This window comes from Poromitra crassiceps (genome assembly GCF_964638095.1).
Source record: "Poromitra crassiceps genome assembly, chromosome: 1".
NCBI classification, from domain to species: Eukaryota; Metazoa; Chordata; class Actinopteri; order Beryciformes; family Melamphaidae; genus Poromitra; species Poromitra crassiceps.
This window is the reverse complement of record NC_139623.1, coordinates 44,628,637-44,649,311: the sequence shown is the minus strand read 5'-3', so window position 1 is coordinate 44,649,311 and position 20,675 is coordinate 44,628,637. Positions and strand designations below refer to the sequence as shown.

At 44.9% G+C, this 20,675-nt stretch overlaps 1 protein-coding gene across 1 annotated transcript in view; it reads right to left on the bottom strand.

Annotated features, from left to right (window-relative positions):
- Positions 1-353: 353 nt before the first annotated feature.
- Positions 354-20,675, bottom strand: part of uvrag (UV radiation resistance associated gene) — a 234,200-nt gene continuing 213,878 nt past the window's right edge. Inside the window, exon 15 of the mRNA XM_083641143.1 lies at positions 354-1,255. Within this exon, the coding sequence (XP_083497269.1) occupies positions 445-1,255 (811 nt within the window). The 3' untranslated portion in view covers positions 354-444. The remainder of the gene's footprint in view (positions 1,256-20,675) is intronic.

Sequence of the window (20,675 nt, the reverse complement as noted above, 5' to 3'; positions counted from 1 at the left end):
AACTAACTGAACCTGTTTTGAGTTAACATAGAGGGGAATTATTAATATTGAGGCCAAATAATACTATGGATAAAAAAATGACTGTACTATTGTTTCATACATGTTTAAAACACGTCAAAGTCCACACCAAAAATAAAAGCTCAATTTCAGCTCACTGTCCCAATACTTTCACTTTAAACTGCTTTTCATTTAAAGGATTACCATAGAAATGTTTAGAAGAAGTGCAAATTGGTCATTATTCCAGAATAGCTCCTATGCTGTTGATTTTTTATGTTATGATGCTTGGAAGAGGGAGTCACACTGTCACACTGTCCCTGACTTATACATGTCCAAACCCCTGTGCATGTCTTTATACATGTCCAAACCCCTGTGCATGTCTTTATACATGTCCAAACCCCTGTGCATGTCCTTCACACCCGTCTCTCTCTCCTCAGGTCCATTGCCTCACTTGTCAGAGTTCTTGCGCGGTCGGCGGAAGCTGGACATGTTCTCATTTAGTGCATAGATCCGCCTGGAGAACTCCTCAAAGCCAGCGACGTCCAACTCACCCAGCACCTGTTCGTCGCACTCCACAGCCACCGCGTGTTCCACAGGGATGCAGGGGTAGTCCTCCAGCCGGGCCCCTTCTCCCAGCCCTAACCCCATCCCCAGGCCGGTGGCCTCCGTGCCCATGATCTCCTCGGCCTGCTCCACCGAGCAGCGCAGCTCTGGGGCCAGACCGACGGGCCCCGGTCCTGGTACCAAGGAGCCGTTCATGGCGCCTGTGTGCTGGCTGCTGGGCAACACTTCCTCGCCAGTGTCCGGCATTGTAGGGGACTTGGATCCACCCGTGCTGGGCTGCTGCTCTTCCATCTCTTCTTGTCCATCTACTTGGAGCTCTCCTTCAGCCCCCTCGTCTCTCTCTATCTCCAGCGCCGCATCACCCGCTTCACCGCGCTCTCCCTGCTCCTTGCCCTCCAGAGTCTTGTCCAGGCTGAGTGAAGCCATGCCAGCGTCCAGGGAGGAGGACAGGTGCTTGGGTGAAGGCGAGGGCGGCGCCAAGCCAGCAGGAGGCTGCTGCTCCCCCATGGCTGTGTTGTAGCTGATTGGAGGTGTGGCCTTGTACTTGAGCTTATCGGCCTCCGAGCTGGCCCTTTTCCTCAGGCCCCGGTCTGGGGAGCTGGTGTGGCAAGGATAGCCTATCTCCGAGACGGCAGACACACCAAGCTGGGACTTGGTGGGCACTGGGATGGAGCTAGAGATATGGTGCCGGTCACTGTGTGGGACAGAGAGAGAGAGAGAGACACACACACTGAATGAACAGAGGGGAAAAAGCGAGGGATGATGGAGCTAAATAAAGAAAACAAACGTCCACACACCAAACTGGCATTTCTTCCATGCTACATTTCCTTAAACACCAGAATTACAGAGTATGATATCAAATATCAGAGTATGATCAAATTACTTCTGTGTGGCGGTATGAGATATCCAATTCAGGTTCAATTAACAGAGTAGAGATACTAACCTCACTGCATGTCATGGATGCAAGATTAAAGGTCCTTACACATCGGGAGCGTTTTTTTGTGTGCGATTAATTCGCACGTCAATAATATTTTCCGAACCTATATCAGTCAATGCAACCGTGCATACCAACGGCAAAGTTTCGCTGAGCGTTATTGCGGCATTTTTTCACTGCAATAATAATAAGGTTGATTTTTCAGAAATTCGCTTCCGACGTGTACACATCTGTGGCTGTGATTGACAGGTGGGTCAATATTCACATCGCAATTTTGTGCTGTATATTCGCATCGCTCTTGGTGCCTTTAGACTGTGGTTCCGTTTACTACACCAAGCAAAGATCTTTCACAGCCAAAATGAGGGGGGGGGGGGGATGCAAGGGAGGGGACGTCTGCATTGATCTCATCAACCCCCCCCCCCTCCCAAGCATCTATCCCCTTACCCCCCCCCCCCCCCACCCAAGCATCTACCTCCTTAACCCCCCCCCCCCCCCCCGACCCAAGCATCTACCTCCTTACCCCCGCCTCCAAAGCATCTACCTCCTTACCCCCGCCTCCAAAGCATCTACCTCCTTACCCCCTGGATCCAGAACGGAGACAGCTGCAGCCCTCTTGCAAATGTACGTCCCACTGACTGGAAGTGCACAGCAGGCATCCGCCCAAGTATGTCGGACCTCTGAATAACAGATAACAGACTTTGCGATCTGGGCCGCCCCGCCCCACACATTCAAGTCATAAATTTACTTAAATGGGGGGCCTCACCGTCTCTTCCGAGCCAGGGCCATGTATACCTTAGCGGACTACTTAGCAGTGTGCTTAACGTGACCATGCAGCTATCTCAGGAGCTAGAACGGTGGGTCAAGGGTGACGCTGGGCCTCCCTGCGCTCTTCAGACATCCACATGTGCCTGGTTAAAGAGTGAAGGACGAGAGATGCAGTCACCCCACATGTACCTGTGGATGTTACTATATCATCTGGCACTCAGACACGGAGTCTCGCTTTGCGACAGTGGCACCCGGACCCCAGTCTCAAGATGACTGGTTGACGTACATATTATCTGAGTACTAGGCTCGCTTTTTGATGGACGTTTTCAGCACCAAACACATGACAGCTTGTAAAGCGGGCCCTAACCGTGACCGTCCATGGCCCCCTGTAAACGTGGTCTTGACACAGGGTTCACTGGCAGGATCTTCCCATAGCAGAAGTTTGGAGGAATTTGTCTAGCTTCACAAGGAAACTTCTCTAACTTCAAAGTGCCTCGTGATCAATGAAAACCATCCACGGCCATAACTCTTTCCCTGCCATTGACAAGATTTTCCGTCATTTATGACAGAACGCTTCCCTGCCATACAGATATTCTGGCAATGCGTGTTTTCACTGTTATATGTTGTTATATGATGTTACAGATCTTGTGAAATGCTACAGCGCTTCCAGGTTAAAAAACAAGCAAAGAAGACGGTCCGCCGTAAAGCAGAAGAAGAGGATAGAGGATAGGCTGGTCTCGACAATGTTAAGTTAACCCACCTGACCGTGCTTCAATGTTAACCCACCTGATGGTGCTTCAATGTTAACCCACCTGATGGTGCTTCAATGTTAACCCACCTGATGGTGCTTCAATGTTAACCCACCTGATGGTGCTTCAATGTTAACCCACCTGATCCTGCTTCAATGTTAACCCACCTGATCCTGCTTCAATGTTAACCCACCTGATCCTGCTTCAATGTTAACCCACCTGATGGTGCTTCAATGTTAACCCACCTGATGGTGCTTTAATGTTAACCCACCTGATCCTGCTTCAATGTTAACCCACCTGATGGTGCTTCAATGTTAACCCACCTGATGGTGCTTCAATGTTAACCCACCTGATCATGCTTTAATGTTAACCCACCTGATGGTGCTTCAATGTTAACCCACCTGATCCTGCTTTAATGTTAACCCACCTGATCATGCTTCAATGTTAACCCACCTGATGGTGCTTCAATGTTAACCCACCTGATCATGCTTTAATGTTAACCCACCTGATCCTGCTTTAATGTTAACCCACCTGATGGTGCTTCAATGTTAACCCACCTGATCCTGCTTCAATGTTAACCCACCTGATCCTGCTTTAATGTTAACCCACCTGATGGTGCTTCAATGTTAACCCACCTGATCATGCTTTAATGTTAACCCACCTGATCATGCTTTAATGTTAACCCACCTGATCCTGCTTTAATGTTAACCCACCTGATCATGCTTTAATGTTAACCCACCTGATGGTGCTTCAATGTTAACCCACCTGATCCTGCTTCAATGTTAACCCACCTGATGGTGCTTCAATGTTAACCCACCTGATGGTGCTTCAATGTTAACCCACCTGATGGTGCTTCAATGTTAACCCACCTGATCATGCTTCAATGTTAACCCACCTGATGGTGCTTCAATGTTAACCCACCTGATGGTGCTTCAATGTTAACCCACCTGATCATGCTTTAATGTTAACCCACCTGATCATGCTTCAATGTTAACCCACCTGATCATGCTTTAATGTTAACCCACCTGATCATGCTTTAATGTTAACCCACCTGATCCTGCTTTAATGTTAACCCACCTGATCCTGCTTCAATGTTAACCCACCTGATCCTGCTTTAATGTTAACCCACCTGATCCTGCTTCAATGTTAACCCACCTGATCCTGCTTTAATGTTAACCCACCTGATCCTGCTTTAATGTTAACCCACCTGATCCTGCTTCAATGTTAACCCACCTGATCCTGCTTTAATGTTAACCCACCTGATCCTGCTTCAATGTTAACCCACCTGATCATGCTTTAATGTTAACCCACCTGATCCTGCTTCAATGTTAACCCACCTGATCATGCTTCAATGTTAACCCACCTGATCCTGCTTTAATGTTAACCCACCTGATCCTGCTTCAATGTTAACCCACCTGATCCTGCTTTAATGTTAACCCACCTGATCCTGCTTTAATGTTAACCCACCTGATCCTGCTTCAATGTTAACCCACCTGATCCTGCTTTAATGTTAACCCACCTGATCCTGCTTTAATGTTAACCCACCTGATGGTGCTTTAATGTTAACCCACCTGATCCTGCTTTAATGTTAACCCACCTGATCCTGCTTCAATGTTAACCCACCTGATCCTGCTTCAATGTTAACCCACCTGATCATGCTTCAATGTTAACCCACCTGATCCTGCTTCAATGTTAACCCACCTGATGGTGCTTCAATGTTAACCCACCTGATCATGCTTCAATGTTAACCCACCTGATGGTGCTTCAATGTTAACCCACCTGATGGTGCTTCAATGTTAACCCACCTGATCCTGCTTCAATGTTAACCCACCTGATCATGCTTTAATGTTAACCCACCTGATCATGCTTTAATGTTAACCCACCTGATCCTGCTTCAATGTTAACCCACCTGATCATGCTTTAATGTTAACCCACCTGATCCTGCTTTAATGTTAACCCACCTGATCCTGCTTTAATGTTAACCCACCTGATGGTGCTTTAATGTTAACCCACCTGATCCTGCTTCAATGTTAACCCACCTGATCCTGCTTCAATGTTAACCCACCTGATCCTGCTTCAATGTTAACCCACCTGATGGTGCTTCAATGTTAACCCACCTGATCCTGCTTCAATGTTAACCCACCTGATGGTGCTTCAATGTTAACCCACCTGATCCTGCTTTAATGTTAACCCACCTGATCATGCTTTAATGTTAACCCACCTGATCGATAAACAGACCGCCTCACTCGTCCGCAAGAATGCAGACTCGATGACAGCAGAGCGGCCTCTCAGGCTACTTTCTCACTGGGAACGATTTCTTTCATTCCGTTCCGCACCCGGGAACAATTGCACCCCCTCCCCTCTCCCCCGCTGGTCAGCTTTCACATTACAACATTTCTTCCGCGCTCGGAAACGGAACAGAGTGCACTTGCGTCATCAACTACGCCAGGAGTTTATCCCTGCCCGTGTGTTGTCTATGTGGTTCGGAACGGTTGGCTTTCACACTCGCAAGTGTTCCGTGCCCGGGCACGCCAAAGCGCTCCCCAGACCACCTTTTCAAGTGGATCCTGTCACGGTTCCGTGTTGCGCGCCCGGGCGCAGAACACTCGTCAAATGTTCCGAAACTGGGGTCAATTTGGGGACAAGTGTGCTCGGGAAAAGTACCTGGGCGCCAGTGTGAAAGCACCGTCAAATGACTGCCTTTGACAAAAATGCAATTTTCACAGCTTTTTGTATGAAATGTGTTTTTTTTTAAAGAAAATGACCAACATTCAAGTGTTGATTAAAGAAGAATGAATGCCACAATGTTTTTTGTGTATAAAAAAGAAGCTGTTCTCTTTTTTTGTTGATATTCAGTGTTTACACACCATTACATATTCATACAACAAAGTACAGTATTCTGGGGGTCTTGAAAGATTAGTGAATATGATCAAAAATTCTGGTGGTGGCTGGCAACTTAAAAATAATATTCTGGCGGGCAAAGAGTTAAAGGGACAGCTCACCCTAAAATCCAAAATACTTATTTTTCCTCTCACCTGTAGTGCTATTTATCCATCTATATCGTTTTGGGATAGTAGCCTGAGTTTTGGAGATATCGGCCGCAGAGTTTCTGCCTCCTCTTGAATACAATGGAACTGGTTGGCACTCGGCTTGTAGTGCTCGAAGCACCAAAAAAAAAAAAACATTTGAAACACTCAACAGCATTGTCTCTTTCCAGAAATCATGACGCGGTTACTCAAAATAATGCACAGACTTTGTTGTGAGCAGTTTAATGTAGGAACTATTTTCTTTTGTAGTCTCATTGAGGAACTAGCTAGCAGTTAGTGGGTGTAGTTCAAAAGAAAATAGTTCCTCCATGAAACTGCTCATAACAAGGTCTGTGGATTATCTTGAGTAACGGGGTCATGATTTCTGGAAAGAGACATTGCTGTTGAGTTTTTCAAATGTATTTCTTTGGCACTTTGAGCACCACAAGCCGAGTGCCATCCAGTTCCATTGTATTGGAGAGAAGGCAGAAAGTCTGTGGCCAATATCTCCAAAAGTCAGGCAACTAACACAACAAATAAATGGATAAATAGCACTACAGGTGAGAGGGAATATATGTATTTTGGATTTTAGGGTGAGCTGTTCCTTTAAGGTACAGTATGTAAAAGCATGTTACGATAACTACCTCTGAATACTGTACCTCACGGCTGCCATTTCAGCTAATTGGAGGCATACATGTATACTGTAGACGAGAAGGTTGGATGGTCAGCCAAGGTCAAGGTAAAGTAAATAAGGGTAATGACTTTATACTCTGAGAGTGCACCTCTGTAGTGGGCAGAACTGGAGCCAAATTGTACTTTACTTGGCAGTTCATGTCCATCAAAACACATCATTTAATCCAATTTACTTCAGCCTGGCCCCTAACAACCACATGGCTAATACTGTTGCTGAGGCAACATGGAAGCGATGCGCTCTTAAACACTTAATTTTCTCGGGAGGTAAACGAAAGCGAACGAGTCAAGAAAAGTTAAAGGATTTGACATTTAAAACACGTATCTGTGAATTTCCAAACCAAATCGTCATGGCAAGTTCTGAACCCTCTCCAAAAGCTCAACACTAGCCTGATAGTTAGATTGGGTGGAAAGGAATATAGAGAGATGTCATGAGAAGTCAATTATCATTGAAACGACTGGAAAACGTGGCTCAGGCTCTTTGAAACACAAGACAGGTTTGGAAACCGGAGACGCTTGATGCAAAGTAAAACGTGAAAGAGTTTCCATACATAATTTTAACAAGCTAATAAGTAACTACTACATTTTTACTGGACTGAGTGATGTCCTCATGGTAAAGGCTCTGAGGCTGATTAGATAGCTCTGATTTGAATTAATATCAGCCATCTTGGTCTACAGCTCTCTCCTTCCATTACTTGCTCTTGCGGCTCCTTCACCGCACATTCATCGGTTTCAGTGTCAGAAGGGCTCTGATATTAGCTGACCAAAACACATGCTGATGTGCGTCACTTTTCTGTGGGCAGCTTTTCTGTGTGCAATCATGCCATATTGCTTCTGAATGAAGTGTGTCTTACTCGGTCCGTATTTTCTTGCTACATTGAGTTTCTGCGATTAGCTCCATCTTCTAGTCATGTGTCGAGCTGAGCTCTTAAATGAGGCAGTACAGGATGAGTTGTGGAGGACAGGCAAACCTCAGGGGCTTCTGATTTTTTTTTTCTTCTTAAAACTACAACTGGGCCCAAAACTTGCATAGAATTAGCTAGTGGTGTCTCTTGTTGGGTCCGGTTGTTCATATTCTTAATAAACATTAACTTTCCAAAGTTTTTTCCCTCCACTTCATACAAATCATTTTTACAAGACTGTTTTACAAGACTATGGTAAAATGGTAAATGGCCTGCATTTATATAGCGCTTTTATCCAAAGCGCTTTACAGTCAGTAGGTACATTCACCCATTCACACACCGATGGCCACGCAGGACCAACGGGAGCAATTTGGGGTTCAGTGTCAGACTGGAGGAGCCGGGAATCGAACCACCGACCTCTTTTATCCAAAGCGATTAGTGGACGACCCGCTCTACCTCCTGAGCTACAGCCGCCTGGACTAAGACTAAAATTCCCTTTTGGAAGAGGCAGGAAAACAAGATTTCTATCACATTTGGGTTGAAACATTCCGCTGCATCACTGTAGTGTGAGTTAAGCTGAGCCATATTCACTTCTTTGGTTGCCAGGCATCCCGAGACACATCTCATAGCTTAATTGGTGCACCTTCTCTTAGCTGCTGTGGTCCGTTATAGGACGCTTCAGCAGGGAGGTATCTACTCACTACACCACTAGCTACTACAGTAAGCGTACTGTATGTGTTATTTCATGTTATGTAGCAGTTACATAATACAGTATACAAGACTTGGATGATGTAGCATGTCAAAGCAGACTTCGCGAAAGAGCATTCATGATACTGGTTTCTTTGAGGATCTTCTGAAAGTCACGTGTTCATTTCATCCCGGCTCACTGAAAAAGATAATCTTAAAAGTAACATAAATTGGCTTTTTAAAACACAGTCTCTTTTCACTTCTAGTCACATCTGTTATATTGCAACACTCAAGGACACCCAAGGACAGGACATTCAAAGCATTCTGGAGGCTTGACAAATCATAAGGAAATGTGAAAGTCCACATTGAACCCATCCTGGCTCGTCCTTCATCCAGGCCAGGAGAGGTGGGCAGAGATTTACAGCTTCTCTCTGGGAACAACTTCTTTCGTGCGCATCACTGGTCAGGCGATAATCTTCTTGCATGTTTCTAGTGGGATTTCTTATCAATGTTTTGCTGATTTTTGCCTTCAGTTTTATATTTGGATAATTTATGAGATATTGCAAAGACCATGGGACAAACAAAAGTGTCTTGTGGTACGTGTGGAATGTCTAATGTAATTATAACATGTTGCATAGCCTCTACCCAGCCAATTGACTGTGAACAGAAAGAGTGTTGTACAGCAAATCAAATGATACTGGAGTGTTGCTTTAATTTGCCCCCAGCTCTGCTGCTTTCTGTTTAGATGCTAGTAAGTCCAGCAGCTCTGCTGCTTTCTGTTTAGATGCTAGTAAGTCCACCAGCTCTGCTGCTTTCAGTTTAGATGCTAGTATGTCCACCAGCTCCGCTGCTTTCTGTTTAGATGCTAGTAAGTCCAGCAGCTCTGCTGCTTTCTGTTTAGATGCTAGTAAGTCCACTTTGTGAAGTCACAAAGTTCTGGGTGATCCCGCATGTTTATTGTTCACACACAGAGAAGTCCCACCTCTCCACTGATCCCATTAGACCCCAGAGAGAGTGAAAAAGGGACCAGTGACGTAGGACGCCTTTCTGCTCAGAGTTGAAGTTGTTTTCATCTTTGGGTGTTGGAGGCGCTCTCTCAAAAACATCAGATGAATGAGATGAATGGACTGTAGCAATAAAACTTGCATTTTGTGTCCCATATTAAGTAGGGTGGTACTAACTTGTCAAGCTGTAAGGCGGCATACTGTAAACATGGTGGGTTTTATGCAAGTGGAACTCCAAGAAAAATATGGAAATGCACTGAATGACTGACTTCTTTTTCTTTTCACATTAATTTTATTTCCATTTTCATTAGGATATCAGCAAGTAACGTTTGCAGAGCAAACAACACGTTTCGCCATTGCTTCTTCAGCTCTGCTCTCATATATGCAGAGTTGTATATATGTATATATATACAATAATATAATAATAATAATAATAATAATATATAACATATATGTATGTTGCTACATCATATATGTATGTTGCTACATCATATATGTATGTTGCTACATCAGATCACAGCAGTCCACGCAAAAAGGATAGACAAGGAGCCAAGGAGTAAGATCAGTCTGTTAACTTGCGTAAACAGATGATAGAGAATGAATATCTGTGGGTACGTGTTACATAATGGATTAGGAAACGTTGTATAGTTTGTAATGGGGTTAAGTAAGTGTTTCTTATTAACTTACACTCACATCTTTCTTAAATACTCTATGTGTGTTTTTGTTTCCCCAATTATAAGTGCACCTAAAAGTCATTACAAATGTATTATAAGCTCGCAGTAGCATTGCTTCGGAATTGATCAGTGATTCTGCAGAGCTGCGCAGGATGTGAGTGTCACTTCTCACATGAACAGCTTTGCTGGTTTTACGGTTCTTATCTGACTGAGACGACCAAGGCAAACTCTCAACTCTCCTCTTCTACGGACCTGACGTCCACGGGACCTGATCCAAGCCCCGTCACTCTGATAACCCACCAGATGCTTTGTTTTCACAGAACCATCTGGGAACGCACTCGGCAAACCTTTGAAATGAGCAGGAACTTTTAAAATAGCTACTTGGCAGGTGATTGGATGAACCATCTATCACGTCTATCACAGGCTGGCTTCTCGCTGTCGTCACACCTAAATCCCGCCCGTAGCTGCCCTCTGGACACTGATTGGTGCGAACCACTGGTGATTCTGATTCAAACCAATAGATTAGGGCATGGCGGCAAGATGGATTGGTCATGTGATCGTGATCTCGTGCAAATCCCGCTGCTTTGCAACGTTAGCTCTGGTATCCATCGGTGCCGAAAACGCTGTTTGCCGGACATCAAGCCAGCCGGTAAAAACTCTACTGTAAACTGTTAATATACAGAATAATAGTCCAAATACATCCATACTGATCTTCATTCCCGCGCAACCAGTCTCCTCTCTCCGCCACTGGCCTCTCCACTCTGGGGAGGACCGCCGCTGGTCAGACGACGATCTTCTGTATGTTTTTAGTGGGGGGTTCACATTGATGTCATATGGAGGAATCCCCAGGGGAGCACAGGAAGAACATGCAAACTCCACACAGAAGGGCCCTTTTGACCAGAATAGCCCACCTGGGCACCAGGCACTGAAGCCATGGGGAAACATACCTCCAGTGCCAACAGCGTCCCACGCGGGAATCGAAAACAGGACCTCTTTGCTGTGATGCGAGAGTGTGAGGCAGGAACGCTACCACTGCACCACCGCCCCTCCCGGTACCATTCATGCAGTGAAATCGTTACCATGGAGATCCACCAAGGAGTGGGCTCCAGTAAAACCTAAAGAGTTCAAAAGCGTTGTACCCCTAGACGTCCCCGCTCTTCTTTTTTCCTGTAGATTCTCGCAGGAGAGATCTGTGATTGATCATTTCTCCTGTTAATCCCCTGATATAATATAATATATACTGTGATACAAATCCAATCGCTATATATATATATATATACACAGTATATTTATATATATATATATATTTTTAGGGCCGGATTGAAATGGCCAGGGGCCGGGTCCGGCCAGTGTGGTCTAGATACTGGTGGTGGTGATAGTGATGCCTCTCCTTCTGAGACTGATTAGACTCCTCAGACTGATGAATCAGATGACTGATGGGTCTGTGAAGACTGGGTGGAGAAGGGGAGGTGGAGGGTGCGAGACTGACAGCTCAGGTATGAGCAGGCTGAATGGGGTAAAAATAAGCATATTTTAAGAGTACACAGCCATGTGATTGGCTTAGAATGGGGGTGAATATCAATGTGACAGGCGAGAGGTGATGTGACGCTATGCTACTGGTTATATGAGACCAGGAGGCAAACAGCTGATTATTCAATTGAAGCCCGGAAGTTGACAGGCTATTTTGAGCGTGTGAGCAGATTTGAAGGGGTGGAGAAATAAGAAGTGAACTGAGGAAGTGTAAAGTGCAGATTATAATCTTCCTGGCTGAATTTACATTAGAACTTGATTTCTACCACACAGTAAGCAGGCTGACCAATATCACTCCGGTACCCTTTGGTGGCAAAAACGGCGTTTGCTGGACACCCGGTGACACATCGCGGTCGAGACCCGCGCCAAAATCTCGACCGGATCACCGGGAACAAATCGGCGCCCAGCTAACGGCACTGCGATCCCGGGAAACTCCGGGAGGCATCGGCAATATGCCCTCCATCCTTGTCTGTGTGTCTCTCTCGGCCGACAGAAAAGAGGGCTGATAGGTGGACTGAGCTCGCACATATGCATGGAAATAAACAGCGACATATCATCATTGTATAGATTTTACTGCAGCTTCAGTTAGCTTCAGCTTATATGCATGATATGATATCATTGTATAGATTCTACTTCAGCTTCAGTTAGCTTCAGCTTATATGCAGGATATCGGTCAGCCTGCTTACTGTGTGGGAGAAATGGGTCCTCGATGCACAAGATGGCGGAGAAAACAAAACTTAAATGTCTGGCTCTATGATCCTATGATTGAGTCCACAAGGTTCTCATCCCTTTACAATGGGCGAAGCTTTACTTAGAGCCATATGAAATCCATTTTATTTTTTCCCAAATTCCATTCTATTATTTCCCAAATTCATTTTTTTCCGTTTTAATTGTGCTGAATTCTGTGTTTTGCTTTTTACGCTAATTTTACCATCAGAAATAGTGTCTAATATGTGGGGATGAATAAATGTCCACAATTTAATAAGAAATAACAATCAATTTACACAACAATGCACTATTTTTAACAAGTGATTCAAGTCAGAAATATAGGCTGGTCATGTACAAAACTGTAATGACGTCAGATATGACGTCAGTTAATTCTCATATAGCAAGGGTTCTACGTCACCTCTCTCTCTCTGGCCGATCATAGCAGCAGCAGCTTCACGGCAGTCCATCTCCCCTGAGCCGTCCTCCGAAGCGTTGTTTTGCCCCACCCACCTCCCCAGTCCGCCACCAACGAGTCGTGACTCCTGATCCCCCACTGGGGGGGGGATCTCCTAGCCTACGCAGATGCCCTCCTCTTGCCTCAAGAGCAGCGCCACATTCTATAATTTTTATGTTTGTAAAATGCTTTTAAGCTTCTCATTGTGTGCTTCAAGTAAAGAAAAAACAACTGTGAACAAAACATTCACTTCAAACTAGAGAGCTGCAGACCCGAAGGTACCCTCGCGGGGCCCTCGGGCCTGCCAATACGGGCCGAGGCCGGGCTTGTTTTTTCTTTTTTTTTAATTAATAGGTCCGGGCCGGGCCAGGCCGGGGTCGAGCCCGTTTCAATAATTAAATTAAATAACGTTGTATTACTCGCTTGATTTTACACAGCAGAGCTGAAATTGTAACATAGCAACGTTATTTAAAAAAAGAATTTGAGATCGGGTTGCAGTCAGACAAAGAGTGCACAGACACTCCCCCAGCCACAGCCACACAGTCACACACAGACCCTCACGTGACGTTACGTTAGTCTGCCAGTCATACTCATGTCATGACATGTAGCTTTCCGCTCAGTCAGCGACAGACAGCGTGCTGTGTCACACCTTGGTCGCACCAGGCCCGTCTGCGCCGCGGTTTTGCTCCGTCTTCTGCACGTCGGCATGTCCCACCGCACACGTTTCAGAATCGGAGCGCTTCCGAGCGCTGCCTGGCAGCTGGATACAAGATCGCGCGGGATTTACGAGATCGCGCGATACTGTGTGTACAATGGGGTGGATGTAAAGAGCACAACACACAAACAACACAGTCTGTCGTTGACTTGCTTTTGATTTGGTCATTTTCCCTCGATTGTTGTGCTTCTACCATGGGTAAGTAGTAGGCTGAAATTATTTCTTTATTTATCATACAGTGCCTGTTAGCAGGAGGAGAACTCTTGCATTTCTTCATGTACTTGAACGACTACAGGGGGAGGGGGGGAGAAGAAGAAGGAGTCGGTATTGGGTCTGCACACGGTGTTTTTTTATGAAAATCAACCGGATTCTCGTGCAGTTGCTGTGTCTGACTTCCGGCCTGAACGATCTGCTCTGTGCAGCTTGACGCAGCTTCCAGGCGTCATCCGTGAAAAATAGAACTGCCGCGTATCTTTAGCGGAGCAGGGCGTCGAGCCGCTTCTGGGAAGCTTCTGATACTCGCGGTTGCGCGCCTGGTGGGATCACACACGTTGACTAAAATGCCCGCGAGCAGCTCCGACGAGCGTGTCAGAGCCGGAACGCGTAAGTGATGTCCCTGGTGGGACTTCCCCGTCAGAGTACGTGAAAAAACAACGAAACAAGCCATGTGTGCCGTGTCCGTCGGTGTACAGTGGACTGCTTCGAACAGAGAGAGAGAGAGAGAGAGAGAGAGAGAGAGAGAGAGCCAAATAGAGAGAGAGGCTGCAGGAGCAAGACGGCCGCGCCGCCCGCAGCAGCTGAGGAACAGAGAGAGAGGGAGAGATCAGATGTGTCATTATATGGTAATATTGGCTTCGGGCCTCGCAACGGGCTCGGTCCAATTAATTTCATAACTCATCCGGGCCGGATCGGGCACGGGTCTGCATGTCACGGGCCGGGGAGGGCTCGGGCCGAGATTTCAGGCCCGCGCAGCTCTCTTACTTCAAACATCAGAAAATGCTTCAAATACTATTTTATTTTGAAAGTTATAACAGGAAGTGGTGGTGTTTATCTTTGCTAACTTGAACGAGTTAACGTGAGTCTACTAGAGAAAGAAGAAATTGTGTAAAAACGGCATGTGTCAAGTGAATAAGAATACATAAGCCACAATTGAAACTTTTCCAGCTTCATCATGTGCAAAAATTGATATTTCGTCTTGCATTTCCTGTTGCCATCTATACTACGGTCGGAAGGCTTTGACTAGGAAGGCAAGTAACATCAACAACAATGATAACTGCGTCGACAAAGTATTTAAACAGTCAATTGAGCTAATCAAGACCGTCTGCAAGTAGTTAACGTTATGCTAACGTTTTAAACGAACAACATAACAGAATTAAATAGAATATTTAATTGAGAAGGTCTAATGATGCAGAATTATTCACAGCTGACATCTAACGCTAACGTTATGTAGGCTACTTCAGCACACTTCAGACAGGGTTATTGACATGTCAATATTATTGTCTCTGCATGTTGCAGAATACTATTTCTGGAATGCTTGGAATGCGCTTGTTAATGCACTCGTTAATGAGATACTCAACACTTTTTCCTGCTGTAAATCAATATATATTGGAAATTAGCTGTGTTCTTGAGGAATCCAGGTCAAAGTCCTGACATTTACTGTAAATCTGAGTAATTCCTCTTCTCTTCTCACATACCCATGCAGTTCCATACAAACCAAAAAGGCAAAAAGGCCAGCTGTAATTTTCCTCCCTTTCTATTGGCTGAGCTCTTGATCTGTGACATAGCTTGATCAGTGATGTCACCAAACCCAGCCCGCCCATCTCTCGTGCCTAGGCCCCTCCCAGCCAAAGTTTATAAAAGTGGCTGCACACCATGCTGCGACTATGGAGTGTGGAGAATTGTTGAATAGAGAGAGAGAGAGAGATTTGTGGAGCATTTTGATTAGAGTGCATAGTGTAAATTGTAGTATTTAGTAGTAGTTTAGGTTTAGAGTACTTCAGATAGCCTAGGTTGTGTTTGTTTGTAAAATAAATAAATAAATAAATAAATAAATAAATAAATAAATAAATAAATAAATAAATGTTCGTCTGTTTGCATAGGTATGTGAGAAGAGATGAGGAATTACTCAGTTTTACAGTAAATGTCAGGACTTTGACCTGGATTCATCAAGAACCCAGCTAATTTCCAATACAGTATATATTGATTTTCAGCAGAAAAAAGTGGAAAAAGTGTTGAGTATCTCTTTGTAGTATTTAGTAGTTTAGGTTTAGTTTTAGAGTAGTACGTCTGGTAGTACGTCAGATAGCCTAGGTTGTGTTTGTTTGTAAAAATAAATGTTCGTCTGTTTGTTGAGTTTAGTTTAGTGGCCAGTAGGGCAGCGCCGGTGTCACGGCCACCACCAGCAATACGCTGTGTTTTATGTGAATATTTCGGCTGGTTAGAATGCATTTCAAGAAACTGCTCCAACTAGCTTTCATTGCAAAACTTTGGCCAATGCTAATTAGCCGACTCCTGTCTGCCTGCATCACGCTAGCATGTTAGCCAGGCTAATATGCTTGAGGCTAATTAGCCTCGAGCTACACTGAATAACACAGACCCTGACAGCTTTGACTGGTGTTGGCTCGCTCCCCCAGTGGTCCCGACGCATCCATATACTTCTACTACCTTCAGATAAAGGTTGTAAGCTCACCTGTAACTATCGGTGACAATAGGCTTGTTTGAGTTGACTGCCGCCTCGCCTGGAAAGCAGACGAGAGCAGGCGAGCACAGTCAGGGGAGGCGTCAACAAGTCAAACACCCCCGCAGCACACTCACTACACTTTCACAACAATGAACAAGGCTCATTCAGGCTTAGTTTTATAACTTTTACCTGCTGCTCCTGCACATCACAGCACAGGCTAAATGATGCGACATAAATATACATTATGTAAAGTCATTGCATAAATGTGTTTTTATTGAAAAAGTGGCGTCAAGTAAGCAAGTCTTGTTGGAGTGGATATCACAGTGTGCAACCATGTTACGTTACATGTTACAAACTACCCATTTCATTATTCACGTTGTACTGTATTTGCGAGGGGTATATATACACCTCACCGGTGGATGTGTGTTTCTCTTAGGGTTTCCATTTCATTTAATTTAATTTTGTCCAATATTCAAATATTCCTGAATTGCATTTTGTGTTACAAATAAGTATTATTTCTATCTAACTTTTTAGCCAGATTTGATGGTTTTCTTGTCAAAAGTCGGCCGCCTCAAAGCCTTCTGGGTAATATCAAACAATAGAGAGGCAAAGTGACCGCCTACTTCCTGCTTCATCACTGTACCAGAGATTTTCATCTGCCATTTATTTTCCCATACACATTTCGTAAAATGCTTATAAAAAGTTTTACTGGTTCAAACCAAACGGTACAGATATATTTAGAAACAGGGGAGATCGCATAACATCTCACTGGGACCAAAACGTAAAAAAAAAAAGTGTGTTTAAAGAAAATATTTTTTCTATGTTTTTTTACGTTTTGGTCGGAGTGAAATGTTCTATGGTCTCTCCCGATTATAGCGTTAGCTGAACCGTTTGATTCCATGAAGTAAAAAGGTATGCTGGTGTTTGGACTGAGAGAGCCTGGTGACGCTTGCTGGGTATGCTGGCGGGGGGAAATCTTCCACCTCCAATGAGCCCTCTGAGGAGGCGTGTGAGCTGCTGTCACTGTCTGTCTCCATTCTGTCCGGCTTGCTAGATGTCTGACAGTGTCAGACAGTACTATCTTCCCTCTTCTTCTTCTTCTTCTTCTTTGCGTTTTCTGGCAGATTGCAATCCAATTGCAATTGTATACCGCCACCTATCTTCCCTCTTCTGCTCGTGTGTCTCAAAGAGCTGTCTCGTCACAGCCTCACCTGATTTAGAATGAAACCACGCATGCGCGAGCAGGAACATCCATATGGACCCCCCCCACTAAAAACATACAGAAGATCGTCGTCTGACCAGCAGCGGTTGGAAGAAGTTGGTCCCCGGGTGCTTCACTGCAGCGGCCCACCGCTTCTGACCAGCCCATGGAGGAGATGAGCTAGGATGGGTCAAATGTGGAGGACAAATTTCACGCCGCCTCCGATTGCGCGCGCACGCGTGTGTACTAGCCGCCGTGCGCATGTGGCGTGTTGTCTCTGGCAAAGACGGGGTTTGTCCGTCCGGTTTCCTTCTTTCTTATGGAGAGCAGGCTCTGCCTAAATCATCAGGCAGAAACCCTGGCATGCCCAACCAGAAATAGGTTGACTCCTCGAAAGGGTTTATCCCGCTCTCTTCTTTTCTGCTGCCGATGTCAAACCTGGCATATTTCAGGCAGACCGGGGAATTCACTAAGGCAAACCTTTCCACTGTCTAATCCCCGACAGGCTTCACAACATGACCCTGTTCATATCCAAACCCTGCTAAGATGCCACGATTCCGGGCCAAAAGCAACAATAGCAGATAAGATGTGCTCTTTTGATGTGGTCCCTGTGGAACTACTAAAGCAAACATGAGTCAAAATGTGATATGCAGTACGGGGGAAAGTGAATTTTCTTTTTGTTTTAATAGGGCAAGGTTGCTCGACTCTCTGGCCTTTGAAGATAGGGAATATTTCTGTTATACGGAAATCACAACAGCGCAGCATGTGTAACAAATTCAACAAGTTGACAATATAAACACCCTCGCATGTGGTTGTTTTTATGATGGCATAGAAATATTGATATAATAATCTAAGATGATAATGTACAAAATATAAAATGGGACTATTTCTGCTTGGCAGTTTCCATAGTATTAGGCTACCATCAGTCATAAATGGAGCCTAGCAAGAGTTACTTATAGGACTCTGCTGCGCTCTTTGCAGAAAAGTCTGATTTATAGATGTGGGGTCCTTCTTCCAAATTTATGCTTGAGTCACATCATTGCCTTGCGGCTGAGGGGGGGAAAAACTATGTGCACCAACACACACACACACACACACACACACACGCACATTACGAACACACCTGTGCACACTGTGATTATATAAATTGAGGTGTGTGTGTGTAGGTGTGTGTGTGTCTGTGTCTGTGTATATGTACATGTACATTTGGGTGTCTATTTAGTACCTAACCTTTTTTGGTCATCAGTAAAATTCAGCCCCACAAATTATATGAATGTTGCAGAGGCAACATAGTTCAGAATTCTTGGTCATATTTTGTTGAATATAAATTATGTTAAAGGCTTCATTTGATAATGATGATTTTTGCCCAACATTTCAAACACAATGTATCACCCATGACATCACCCATCCATTTAAGATTATGGATGCCTACATTTGTTCAGTTTGTCTGGCAGTTAATGCCAGGATCAGACTACACGATATTTTTTGTCGTTCACGATGTCACCATGTCAGACGAGGCCATCATACTGCCATAAATTCGTGACATGTCTTGGTCGGGAGACTGGCCACACTACAAGTGTATTCTCGCTTAACACCGACAGAGCATCGTATGCCACCGTCATCACGTCGTCTGCTGTCGTCAGCGAGTTCACAGGTCGTCGGGGAGGCGGACCTGTGAACGAAATCTCCCAGCATGCATTGAGGCCACTACATTGACAAGAAATAGCAACCAAATCAGCCTAAATAGGCTAAAGTGGTAGATAGAAATAATGTTTATGTTAGCACAACATGCAATTGTAAAACATTTCAATATTGGGCAAAATAAAACATTGAAATCCAAACACAACCCTATGTGAAACATGTATGTAATCCAGGGGCTATATATATCCCTTGCAGAATTAACGTTATTTGGATGAGTGACAGGCTCTACTGTGATGCACTGTGATGTCCGCTCCAGCCTCCAACTTACTTCATGTGCACACCCACTATTTTCTTGCCAGCTGCTGCGAGACGAGAAGGAAGAGAAACGAACATGCAGCCGACTCTGCTGAGCTCATGTTATTTGTAGTGAGCAATGCCCATTGCCCAGGCGTTTAAACGCAAATTAAAACACCCTGGCCTTTTTATCTCTTTTATTCTTTTGAGCGGAGCGGAGCGGTGAGTGCGAGCGGGTGAAATCTGTATCGAGCGGGGAGCGGTCTCCCCAGGACCTGATACCTGTCTTCCGGGGTGTCACACTAGGCGAAACCATGTCCAAAAGACTGACATGCCAGTCTTTTCGTCAGGGCGTCGTGAGGCGTCCTAGACGTCCCGACTGGTCCCGACGCTGGTCTTTGATTATGTCACACTACAAGAGGTGAAGACGGCCGATCGTCGTCCCCGACGGTCATATTCGGGCCCGACGCTGAAAATCTGTCGCGTACGACCAAATCGGTCTAAAATCGGGCTGAATTCGTGTAGTCTGAACCAGGCATAATGGGGAGCTAAACCATGTCTACCAATGACTACGTTTACTAAATGAATAATCCGCTAATATTCCCGTTTACATGCAGCCGTAGCTCGACCTCCCTGACACGTGAGGGAGGGGGGGGGGAGAGAGAGAGATGCAGGTAGAATCAGCAGAGTTTTTCTGTTGAGAATAAACAGAGCAGTGCTATTCTTACCAGCATCACTTGGTCCATTTCAGGAGCTTGCTGCTGGTAAGTTTGGCGTTGCGATATTTGCACATCCAAGTCTTTCATAAAAAGTAGGCTAGTAGGCCTACATTATTACCTCGCAGGCTCGCAAGCTTTTTGGACATTTTGGACTGGGCACCACTCTCTCTTTAAATATATCTCTCTCTCTTTAAATCAATGTTTCTCATCTCCTCCCAATCAGAAATGTGGGCTTTTCTTTTCGCATGCCAGAGATGATGGATTATGATTATATCGCCTCTTCTAGCGCTTTCTAGCACACATCAGCTGACCGCAGCAAACTGGCAAGATGCGTCGCAAACTGTGGTAAAAACCTGATTGAGACGCATATTCCGAATGCGCTGTATACACAATCAAAGAATCCTCCTAAAACCCGAATAATGCTGGAATAACCCACATGTCTTAATCTGAAAATGCGAAATGCGAAAAAAGGGCAAATTCGTAAAATGCAACTGGAATATGTTGTTTACATGACCCTTATCAAATTCAGAATATTGTCATTTTCCGAATAATAGTGGAATACTGTGTGCATGTAAACGTAGTCAGTGGCACATCTGGTACTTTTGACAGTTTGTATACTTATCTCAAACTAAAGAGCCATCAGCTTATTAGAGGGAGAATAGATGTGGAGATAAATAAGAAGTAAAAGCAGAGAGGCCTTTGGTATGTTGACGTTTGTAATGCACATGGACTGAAAATCTA